This window comes from Phymastichus coffea, unplaced genomic scaffold (assembly GCF_024137745.1).
Source record: "Phymastichus coffea isolate CEN01 unplaced genomic scaffold, Cenicafe_Pcof_1.1 PCOF00082, whole genome shotgun sequence".
In the NCBI taxonomy this organism is placed as follows: Eukaryota; Metazoa; Arthropoda; class Insecta; order Hymenoptera; family Eulophidae; genus Phymastichus; species Phymastichus coffea.
This window is the reverse complement of record NW_026706893.1, coordinates 241,449-254,276: the sequence shown is the minus strand read 5'-3', so window position 1 is coordinate 254,276 and position 12,828 is coordinate 241,449. Positions and strand designations below refer to the sequence as shown.

At 33.0% G+C, this 12,828-nt stretch overlaps 1 protein-coding gene across 6 annotated transcripts in view; it reads right to left on the bottom strand.

Annotated features, from left to right (window-relative positions):
- Positions 1 to 3,366: 3,366 nt before the first annotated feature.
- Positions 3,367 to 12,828, bottom strand: part of LOC131668680 (choline/ethanolamine kinase) — a 12,846-nt gene continuing 3,384 nt past the window's right edge. For 2 of the 6 annotated variants that reach the window (XM_058943042.1, XM_058943040.1), the window contains exons 2-6: positions 9,882 to 9,994; positions 8,631 to 9,110; positions 8,311 to 8,557; positions 5,004 to 5,171; positions 3,367 to 4,935 (exon numbers count right to left, since the gene is read on the bottom strand). In XM_058943042.1, coding sequence (XP_058799025.1) covers positions 4,822 to 4,935; positions 5,004 to 5,171; positions 8,311 to 8,557; positions 8,631 to 9,110; positions 9,882 to 9,994 — 1,122 coding nt within the window. In that variant the 3' untranslated portion in view covers positions 3,367 to 4,821. Of the gene's footprint in view, positions 4,936 to 5,003; positions 5,172 to 6,879; positions 8,558 to 8,630; positions 9,111 to 9,881; positions 9,995 to 11,223; positions 11,243 to 11,360; positions 11,560 to 12,828 lie in introns of those variants that run through there. The other 4 variants (XM_058943041.1, XM_058943043.1, XR_009302308.1 and 1 more) reach the window with 4 other exon arrangements.

Here is a 12,828-nt window from a genome sequence, read left to right as displayed (position 1 = left end):
TATCTACCGAAAGACAGTTTTTGCCATGAAAATATTACTAGAGCATAGTCGAAACTTTATTATTCATTCTCCGAAACCACTGTACTGTGTCTCAATCTTTTTCGACTTTCCCAAACACCAAAAATAAAGTTTTCACGTGTCTTGGCTATGCAACGATCCACCTAGAAACTCTTATGACTTGTTTATAATGCTTAGTCATACATCAAGCATGCGCTCGAGCATGAGCGATTTATATATCCACGAAAAAGCAATAGAATAAATATGCATGATCAAAACACTAATGAATTTAGTAGCAGGGTATTCGCATCAATATTAAATGAATACACTATGAATATACCATAAATACATTAGATAATAATATCATATATTAGATAACAATACCATGCTTCATTGTTTTTTTCTAATGCACTGAGTAAATAGTACCTAGTTGTAACGATAACAGCTGATGAATATAGTGATTCCTCGTGAAGCTTTTAAAAATAAGGTATCATACCTATTTCACTTAGTCGTCGGTTCTTGCAGGGTGTTTCTGAACGACGCACAAGTCGTCACGTCAACTTAATAATTGCAGCAGAAAGCAGGAACGCCAGAGGGCTATAAGTATACCTATAGGTCCTTGGCAGCTCGTCGTCTCATTTCCTCACAGCGCAGCGCGCTTCGTTTTCTTATACCACGGCTGCTGCGCTGCTATTACTTTTTCCGAATACTTAATCAGAACTTCGACAGACAAGGCACGCCGAGTTTCTTGCGACCAACTAATTAATTTCTCCTCGCCAAACCTCGCGCACACTTATTTCAAGTTTTCCCTTTGATCCGTTTTATATTTGCTGCTGTTTCACGGATATATTCATTTCCGAAGTACCTTTTTCTCTCATTGACAGCAATTTTTTTTTTCATTGAGTATTATTATTGTAGAATATCAGTTGTGCGATTTTTTTCTATTGATACATTCAAAATTTCACATCAAGCAACTGTTATTTTTTTTAGTTAACTTATGGATTTTACGGGTTAGCACTGTCAATTTGTTTAACCTTTAGTTTTACGTTTATCAATAAAGACATATATGATTTATTTATATAAATTAGTGTTTATTTTTTATACGTTAACGTAATATTTTGAACAAATAACAATAGTTAACAATTAACTTCAAAGTAGCAATAAAACAAATGTCAGGTAACTAATATTCTACAATACAGATTAGCAATATTTTAAGTCGTTCGGATAGTTAGAAGAATTATTGTTTACTTTGATCTATTTTTATATTTTTAAATATTTGTCAACCACAAGAGCATGGCATATTCATTCATTTAAGGCAAAAAATACATCGTTAAACATAGTAAACAAGTTTTCAAGCTCGTCCCCGATATTTGCAGAAGCACATATGTGTTGAGTGGGAGCGGCCCTTTCTCCAAGATTATTCTTTGATGAAAGCCAAATTAAAAGTTGACAGATTTAAGACAAATATCTTTTGATATATAAATTGCACTAAAGCAGTTCTGGATGATTTTGCGCAGTCGTTTTATCAAAAATAATAAAAAAAGTGTGTTTATATTTTTTTTATTTATATAGAGAACAGCTAGATTTATTATTGAATTTCGGAATCTGTTTTTTATGCAATTACTACTCAAAATTATTCCGAACTGTTTTAGCGTAAACTACATACAAAAAAGCCATAAATCTGTTGTATCTTAATTTTTTTCCATTAAAGAATAATCATGGAGCAAAGGATCGCCTTTTTTGAACACTTATTTATATATAACTATGTAAATGTTGGAAGACTTTAAAATTTCATTTGGCACTACTCTCCAAAGACTTGTTTAAATTATAGAGTTGATACTTGAAAAATTTATTAAATATAGATGCTACCTAGATTAAGACCACTCATTTTCAAAAAATTTTGTACAGTAGTGTACTCACGAAAATGTTTAAAATCTTATAATACTTTCCAGATCGTTTTACCGTGACTACTTTATTTTTGACCAAATTAGAAAAATATGTTAGTTAGAAATTATTGTTGGCATTTGAAATTTTCTGTGAGTAAGCTGCACAGAACGTATATGACCTCTGGTAATCGAGATGGAAACATTTATAAATAACAACTTTTCCAAACATGCACTCTCTCTCTCTCTCTAATTAAGGCTAACTGTTGGAAAAACAAATGAATGCAATATCCAAGTAATATTTATAGTGTAAAAAAGGTAATGAAGCGGTACGTTGAGTTATCACTTGACATTTAACAAAATCAAAACATTAAAAATCAATCTCCCTTTACGAAGTCGAATAATCAATGCCTACTATAATGCATTATCAAGAAATTAATTATGATATCAAAATATACATTGACTAAAATATTGATACGTTGATACTTCTAATTTTACATATCTGTTTTCTTTATTGTGTAAAAATAAAAATTTTTACTCTACTTATAATACATATATATTCGAATTAAATAATATCAGTTACTCTGATTCTCTAGTTAAAATAAAGCAAATTATTATATTGTTGATGAAACTATAAGTGTTAATAATTTTTTTATATCTTGTCTGTATCAAATATCAATTTCATTTTATTTTGGCGATAAGCAAACAAGTATTTCATATGCGGACGAACGAAATGCACTTCCTCATGACAGTCGGAGTCGCGATAATACAATTTTTTCTCGTTGGGAGGCAGCAGTTGATTGTGTACCACCTTCGATTAAGATTTCTATGTTACCGACGCTTCTTAAAACATACTTTTTATTATATTCCAATCCAAATTGTTACCTAGTTATAGAACATTAAGTTTAAAGTAGATAATTTCTTTATGAAAAACACAAATGTTTAACCAGTATTTTTGTAAAATTTTTTTCTATTTAGCTAAAAGTACTCAATATTTGTTAAAATATTCTATCAATTTTTAATGAAACAATATTTTTTTAAAGTAATTAAATAGAATTTATTTACATAAATATTCTATATGGACATGGGAATTGAAAAAAATAAGATAAACTTAGTATATGTGGTTGTAAAATTTATTGTAAAAGCAATGAAATTCAGCAATACATATAGTATGTAGAAAATATTGAACGAAGATCACAAATACTTTCTAATTAAATACATATAATAATTAATATAAAAGAAGATAAATCAATGTCATCAAATTCTACAAAAGTGTATACTCATTATTTTCAATAAAATATAATTGTCTGACAGGATTTCGCGATAGAAATGTTAGCTTGCATTGCAAGCAACATGAATATATATATATATTTTTTTTTAAACCTCACGACATCGTGAAGTAGTGTAACGCATAATTGTTGAATATATATATATATATATATATATATATATATATATATATATATATATATATATTATAGTTGTCATAAAAAAGTAATTATCGACGCATCAACTATTGTAATTAATATAACGTAAATGTATTAAATACTGAATGCAGTCCGCTCGTTTAAAGCTCAATGTATATAACGAATTCAATTTAATTGTAATTTCGCTAATACCTTTCTTTTTATTCTATTAAAATTTCCAACAATTACGCAATGTAAAGATCTTTCGAGGGTCGCCTCCTACTGCAATTATAAAATTACAGAAAGCAAGCTAGAAAATAAATAACGGGATATTTAAATCTATTTTCGTATAGGTCTAAATATTACGAGAACATTCTAAATTATGAAGACTGTAGTAAATAAAATACGTATATTCTTATAATTGCACTAATTATTTCTATAGTTTATTTTTCAGACTTTACATGTACACTTTTTGTTTAGAGAACCTATTCATGGATGATTAAAAAATTCCATTTCAGTACTTAAAGTTACCGATACGGTAGTCTTTGTAAAACCGACAATCTAAAAATGATATTACAGGTCGATTTCGATTTTGTTAAGTACTTTTTTCGAAAGACAGATTTTTTTACTCAGGTACCTATCCAATCTGCCGAATAGTAAATTTCAGAATAAGTAGAAATCGAGGAAATACACTTTTCAATTTTACATTTTCCGTCAGTCATAGTAGTATCATAATTAAGTATCCACATCAAGTCAGGTTATCACGATTATTACTTACATTTTACAAGAAACAGCCATGGATGACGATGTTGTTCTTGACATCAATTGATTTTTTCGATTCCTAAACTATTCGTTAGAATAGAGCAAAGAACAATAAACGATGTCCGTAGCATCATTTATCATTTTAATGTCCTTACTCAGGGTTCAAATTACGGAGATTTACATAAGAGATTTGTAAAAGTTTTCCTTATTGAGTAATACTAAAAATCAGAATATATAATGCCATTAATAGGAATATTGCGTGAAAAACTAGGAAATATAGAATTAACCGAATTGTGCCAGCTTAAACAGCAAACAATAACTAAATGGATGTTTGAATGTTGCGCAATTGATTGATCGATATTGCTCCTAAGGCTCTTTCCTCCAGTCGATAGCTTCCTCGACATAGCTTGAATAGTTGTCGCATAGTTACCCACGACTTAGATACTATATCACAATCAACGTTCTCGCCGTCTCAGTGTCATCATCGTCGTCATTTTGATGCTGCTTGCACAACATCAAGTGACAGACGACAAGCCCATCATATAAATCCAGCGGCTGCCCGGCAGCAGATCAGAGTTCTCGTGGTGTTTTTGAGAAATAGCAGCTTTGCCTGGCCACTACCTTTCTTCGGTATTCGCATTTGACTGAGCTAAGTCAGAGTCCTCGTTGGGATTCAGGGCAACGGGTACTCTAACTTGCTACGGGGACTTCGTTGATATTTTGAGGATTCAGAGAGAATCACGTTCACGTCGCTGTGTCGACGTGAATCTCTCTCAATCCAAATGTGTTACTTTTCTCTTGATTCCACCGTCCGGATATAATGGTCCACACACCAGAATCTTTTCCTTCAGATATTGATAGTGCCTTAATCTGGTAGTAGCATAATCCTGGAATAGAAGAATTTTCTCTTATTAGTTTAAGGCATCTTTGTTATATTGTAAAATTAGATATTTACCCAGTAACCAAAGGGTATCTGTGAAAGTTTAGCATTAACAATCGCCCATAATCCCCAGAATAAGTGACTAGCTAGAGAGAAAAGCTTGATTTCTGCCATCATGCGATCTTCTTCTTCGGTTTGACCCTCTTTTCCAGCAGTTTTCAGATAGCTTCTAATAAAATTGAGCTGTTGAAAGAAAACATAATGGTAAGCTTTTGTTTTCGGATAGATTTTTTTCTACTAAAATTAACCGATTAATCTTCAAAATTTTATTACAGAAATATATTTTGAAATTTATTTCAACGAAGACTGTATAGAAGCTAAGAATTTGGAAATATACAGTATATACAAATAAATCATCACACAATCCATCAGATTATTCGTCATCAACAGAAAAATTATACTTAGGAAAAAGTATGTCGGAATCGAATAAAATTGATAAATTCTGCGATTTGAATTAGTTTCGCGATGTTTCGTAGCTTATTGAAATTCAAATACACCTGTTTGTATTTCATTTGCAATTAAAAATTAGGTTTATTTTTTTATACTTTATAAGCATATTTCTTTGTACTCAAGTAGAATATGGAGTCAGAATTTGACTTCTGTAGACAAAGAAAATTGTAAAATGATAAAAAGAAAAAAATGAATGACAATAATATTCATGAAATTGATTAAATGCACATAGTTATATAACAGTATCAATTAAGAAAGCAGTTACACAAATTACGTAATGATTATTTTTTATTATTTTCAACTTTTTGCTAATATAAATTATTATGTAGAAATCATTGCACAAATTAAACTGAGATAGCTTTAGATGACGTATTAGACTATAATTTTGTACAATGGTGCATTCATTGCATGCTTTGAACAAAAGCATTATGATGATAAATGATTTGAATGAATAAATTAAAACATAAGTCTCAATTAATTAAGACTCTTTTGATTTTATGTGGCAAAAATTATCATTGTTAAATATAAGCAGGAAAAAATGACTTAATACAATGTTTATATTTGATGACAGGTTTAGAGAAGGTAATAAAATTTATAATGAAAATTGATAATGGACCAGAAGTATTCTTCAATAAATATTAGTGCTCAGCATTGAAAATTCAAAAGCATGAGCATTGAAATGTTTTTTCTCTATTTTTACAAAGTTGTTAGATCACCAGAGCAAAAACCTGACGGGCTTATGTGTATCACGGGAAGGCATCGAAAGTGCATCTATTACGGCATTATCATTTATTTCCAAACGTGAACGAACGCGTCATTCTGTGCTTAATTGGAACGTTGTGCTGTCGAATAAAAAAAGTATGTCTTTTGCGGTATTCTTCATGAAACTGCTCATGTGAAGAGCGTTGAAAATTATTCAAGACTGTTTCATTAAAACGTCCATATAAGTTCCTATGCAAATAAAAAATAAAAACTGACAGATTTGTAGTGCAAAAATCAAAATTAAAACTATGAAATAAAAAAAACGAATTGAATTTTATATGTTGACAAATCTTACATCAATTCACAGATATACAATTTTTAAATCATCATAAAGTGAAGTGAATAATTGCATTAATCTCCAAATAGAGAAAATGCAAATATGACTTGGTGATAAAACCAAATACGATCAGACAAAATTAATAATTACATGCAGTACACAATAAATAACCTGATAGAGACAATTACTAACCAGTAAAGTCTGTTCTGCAGGTCACATAAAATAGGAACGTATATGAAAATTTTTCAATTAACAGCGATGGATATGTATCGTAAAAAAGGTCGTGTTTATAGATGATGTTGTACAGCGAAACCGGCGTAAAAAAGTGTCGTTATATCGCTTGGTTCGCATAAAACCCGAGGTTACGAAAAATCGGCTATTGAGAGTGGCAGGTTGAGGTACTCTATCGTAATGTTGCTGAGGCGTGCAGATGCCGGACCATGTGTGAGTGTAGCTCTCTCTGATGTCGGGCATTGCGGGGTAGACATTGAGACAACCCCCAACTCTCGAGTGGAGGGCAGCTCGTGTCCGTTCCTTCGGTTCCTTGTAATGGTTGGTTCTCCTCTCAGACTGTCACACTCTTCCCCAGTGGACCACCTCCAATCATCACTGATCACTGAGTGGCTCATTTTGTGCCCCCCATATCGTGGGTGACGTTTGCGCAGGCCACATCATAGCCATGTCCTGTGAAACTAATAGATACACACGCAACACACGCCAAGGTGTCCTAGGCCTGCTCTCGCTTTTCTTTCTTTCTTTTATCTTTCTACCGACTTTTTAACGCTTATACTTGTTTTTTGATTTTTGTTCAGTTATTTTTTGTCGATGTACTCATTTCTTTTACTGTAGTTGTAATATACTATTGTGAGAATTGCAACATGCGTTCTTGTAGTTTGCATTAGGCCAGTTTATGACAAACTACGCCGAACGCTATGAGATCTCAGATTTTTTAAATTTGATTTTCCAGTAAGAAACATTTAATCACAGGTAACTGTGTACTTCAATGTAAGGGTATATCAAATTTTGAATTGCGCGTCAGTAAACGCGCACGCAAAATAAAAAAAACTTTGCATTAAATGCAACACGCCAGCTGCTAAGCAATGTCACTTTCATTGCTTGCATCCGGCGGAGATTTTTGGAATAAACTTTTCATAATGATGTCGTGAAAAATGCAACATGATTTTAAATTAATCTATCATTAAATATGGATGAACAAAAATTGACAGAATAATTTTCTTGATTTTTAATAAACCAATACTACCTACGAGTAGTACATAGTGTATCTAATTATGATAACCAATAATCATGAAACGACTAACGCTAGTCTTCGAGTTGTTGAACAAATGCACAAGTTTCTGAGATAAATGGATACACGATGTAATACTCTTGGTTGAGCAAACTCTATACTTGATAACTAGCGTGAACAAAGAATTTAATCAAGCCTTAAATAAAAAAAATATGTTTCAGTAACACATGATGACGTATCATGCATAGAATTTGCTGACTGATTTTTATCATAATATATGGCTCGACACAATAAAAGCTTTCAGAAACTGGCAAAAACATAAGTGAAAACAGTTGCAAGTATATCATATTCTCTTGACCATTAGAAAAAATGAATGACAAAACAAAGCAGAACTCTTTTCGTTTATCAGGAAATAAAGGTAAGAATGTTCGAAGCTAAGAAAACGATCGCGGAAGACTCGAGACGAGAACATATATCTATAAATGTTGTCGAACAAAAAAGATAAATATTTTAAATTAGACATCTTACCCAGGATGCCGACGAACGAACAGTAGTCTGACCCCCCAGTCCCCCAAGGCGCGTCTTACCTTTTGCTCTTTGGTAGGTCCGCAGCTGGAGCGCTCGCTGAAGAACGGGTAGTTTTTGTTGGTGTAATCGTACTGCCACTCGCAAAAGTGATTAGCCACGTCGAAGCCGCGATAGTTGTACGAACAGTACTCGAAATCAATCACCACCAGCTCGGATTTCGCTGAGTTCTGACGCATCAGGATGTTACCTTCTTGCATATCATTGTGACAGAAGACTACTGGGTACTTCTGCTGTTTGACTAGAGTCCTAAAAAGAAGGAAGAAAAACGTCAGTACAGTTTTGTATAATGTCACGCGATGAATTGCGTCACCCATAATACCTGAACCACGAGATCTCCTCGTCGAGATCAATAGACTTGATGAAGGAGACATTGTCGAGCTGTCGGCTGTCGATGTCCTCGATGTTCTCCAAAATGTCGGTTGCAGTGTCGAGCCACTTGTCCATAGTGTCCCAGAGCCAAGTGGGCTCCTTGCTGATAGGAACTTGCATCGAGTGGATTTGTGCCATTTTTTCGGCAATCATGTTGCTCAGCGAGGGATCAGCCAACTCTTTAGTGAGCAGTGGGCGAGCGGGTATGTACTCTTCAATTCGACCGCCAGGGAAAATACCATGGAGCTTGGGTCCAAGTCGTCTCTCTGACAACAGAGTGAAGATGACGGACTCGGTGATGAGACCTTCAAGGGCTCGTTCTCCATGAACTTGACCGTAGAGCCGCAAGAGGACCTGTCTCGGCTCACCACGCACTGGCATTGCACCATCGGGCAAAGCAACGTTGTACAGCCAGTTGCTGAGACCACCACTGAAAAACGACCCAAGATTGTTATTATATTTATGCGTTTTAGACATCGGAATGCAATCATACAAACACAGCGTTATCCAGGTCATCGATAAACAATTGATTTCATGCGAGCTACTTTGACGTTTCAGTAGTTGATCGATAGCTACTCCCGACAAGATAAAATAGTTTTTTAGTGTTAATCGAATCACTTTTCCTTATTTGCACCTTGCGTCGTTACTTCACCAATTGATGACGTGAAATATAAATAATTTTAGTTTGCATAATTTATTCGTTATCGTAGTGAAGACCTGAATACTTGGTTAGTTTCCTAGTTATATATGTTATATATGATGAAATAAAGTGTAAACGAAGTGTAATAATTTAATATCAATGTATCTGTACTCAAAAGGATAAAAGCAGTTAAAGTAATATTTTTTCTACCAAGTATTTTTTCATGAATTTAATTGTTACAAGTGAGCCGTGGCAAAACGCATAAATTGAAAGTAAAGTGTAACTCTTAAGACGAGTTCTTTATTTATAGTCTGCGGAATGGAAAGTATGCGAGACAGTGGGCGATAACAAGTTGACGAGTTTATCGATTGTAAATTTAATTGAGCAAAAACAATGGCAAATAAGATTGTTTATCGATAATATATCATCTTTAACAATTTCACGTTATGAGTCATTGCTCAAAATTGTAAAATACTTCAAACAATTGATAAATTATCAGAGGAAGTAGAGTATTTAATGATATTCAGGTGATTTCGTTCAGCTAGAATGGTATTTCATTACCTTATCCTTTTAAGCACGATATTATCAGGAGTGACATGCTTCCATACACCATGCAAATAGTCACGGCAAATACGGGCTGCAGTTGCTCTCATCTCTGGGTTGTTTTCGCACATCTGCAACGAGAAAGAAAAATAGTATAAGTATGTTAAATACGACGTTTGTGTATCGTTCAACGAATTATTGTCATTCCATTGTTACGTTTTTTTAACTGGCTCTTAAACGTTTTGATGACTCATCGTTTCACATTCATAGCGCAAAATAAGCTCGCGAGTATTCTTTTAAAAAATGACTACTCTCGTGAAAATTCAATTGGTTGAGAGATTATAATCGGTTTCTAATTTTATATAATTTCTAATGATTATATCGAAAAGTGTCTCGAATAATCCTAGGTAAAAAGATGTATTTAATCTCTTGCCAAGGATTTACCGCATTGATGACTTCAGCTTATTTGAGATAATAAAATTTTGCGCAATAAAAGTTAATTTTTTTATTATATTGTTGTACATAGTAAATGTTAAAGAAAACTACTTGCTTACACAGTAATGAAGTATTTAGTGTCTATTTTCATAGGATTCAACTAAGCTGATAAGTTAGAAAGAAACAATGGTAAAGGAATTATTGTGCTGAATATAACGTACTATAATCTAACTTTCATTTTGAACTGCATTGACCTTGAGTTGTAAATGACAGCCGGAAAAAAATTAAAAGTTTAAACAATTCAACGATGTACAGAAGCTCAACTTGCGAAAAGTTTAATTTTAGTAGAATTGTAAAAATATAATATAAAGTTTTAAAACATTTTTATGATCCAGCTGGCTTTATTGATTTTATATACCAGAAAAATGAAGGCCAAGTGCAGTGCTTGTATTCGATATATTCCAAGTTTCGGTATGCTAATGAAATTATCTCTAAAAAAGTAATATTATTTTCAAAACGAAGATTAAGTAATTTTTCAAACTAATAAGTTTATGGAGATGAAATTTAATATGGTAATAATTAATGTGCCTAGTGCATGAGATTCGTCTATAACATAAAATTATTATTTTTTTGTACATACGATAGATGTATATGAGTAATTATTATCTCACATTATACAAGACTCCAAGTGTAATTTATAATTTAAATTAATCGATTTCGATCCTTGGACTACGCAACTACATACGAGTACCAGTAGAGGCTGTGAAAATAGCGTGTTTTACGACATAGTTCACTTTATAAATATTAAAGATGGATGAAATATCAACATAAACCGCGTCTGAAACATAATTGCTTTGGAAAAGAATACTACATTCCTAAATATATGAATTGAATTCAATAGACATGCTATTTTACTCTCACCTACTTTCGTTTGATCGTTAAGCCAATAGTATGCGCTAGATCGTCCTAATTGTAAGACTAATTGCCGAGGTAGCTACGCCCGAGTATTGGCGATTTTCCTAAAATAAATTTCGCATCAAATAAATAATTTAATAAATTTACCAAGTTCTGGCCAGAAAACGTATAAACGGATTGTCGATTTGTACGAGTTTCGCCCATATGAACATTCTAAGGGCACGAGTTTTCACCGACTGGAGCCACTATCACCAGCAGCACGAGTTGGCGAATATGTGAGAAGGGCCGGGCGGAGTTTGCGCACTCACTGAACAGATCAATAAGTTTTCACCGCACGCACGCGAGTCCGCGCAGAGCTTGCTATAGCAACTATTTTAACGTCACGGCATTTCACATTAGTTCGTCGTATATTCCACGAGGTGCGCGCTCTTCGCAGACCGTGTACTTTAAATGATGATGTACTTTAAATAAATGATGCAATTTTCGTATTTTTATGATAATCGATAGCACGTCTGCTGTGTAGCTTCAACTTGTCGGGAAACAATTAAATTTTAGGCGACGAGTGACGTGCAAGCGCAAAACAATATGACGTGCTGTTGTAAAAATTTCAACGAGATGAAAGAACGACTTTTACGAAGACGTAAATATAATTGGACTCGTAATAAGATATGACGCACGCTTTAAAAAATAAATAAATAAAAATAAAAAGCTTGTCACGAGAACGTGGCACAATAGTGACAGATTTCCAGATTTTTCTTAAATTATTCTTATTAAATCGATCAATTCGAAATTTTCACTCCACAGCTGTATAAAAGTGCTAGGGCAGTCTGGTTGCATGCCTCTCATGACTATAGAGAATCAAGGCTAATGTCTACAAATACCTAGTGTGTATCTCTGCAGCGTTTAAAATGAACATGGTTCCTGAAGTAAAAGTAACAAAACAATAACAATAACGATGGCTTTACAAATTTATATTTGATTTAGTTTCCGGAGTATTCATCTTGATTATTTTCAGGCGATTTCGTTTTTTTGATAAATGTTGTTGATATCGATAGATTTGGAGTTGAACGTATAGACAGAGTTTCTCGCTTTAATCTCGTACGTCAAAAATCGAACAGTGAGAATAGAATCAAGATACACAGACATCGTAGTAATATTTAGTTTGTGTTATGTAAACAAGAATGATTAGAATTTTGTAGTAGTTTCGTGAGTGACATCAAATATTTGTGTCTTCTAAAACAATTGTTTTCTTGTCCACTGTCAATGATTTTGATAGTAATTTAGCGATAAATCTGGGCATCGCAATTATTTTGAGTTTGATTGCTTCCCGTGATACTGATCCTATCACAATGACTTTTATAAGATGAACTGACAATACAATACTATTCTTAAAGCAATTTCCGTTTGCTCGAGAATCAAATGACAGATAACAATATAATTCTTTTCATTAAACTATACTTTAACAGCGATTAGAAGAAATAAATCAACAAGAACATTTAGTCACCGTTTCCGCATATTTAACTTATCAATTATAACATCAAAAATACTTATTGCCGTGTCAACGTCAACAGCTTCATGATTCGGTGTTATTTCCCACTTGTGCTAGGCGATAACA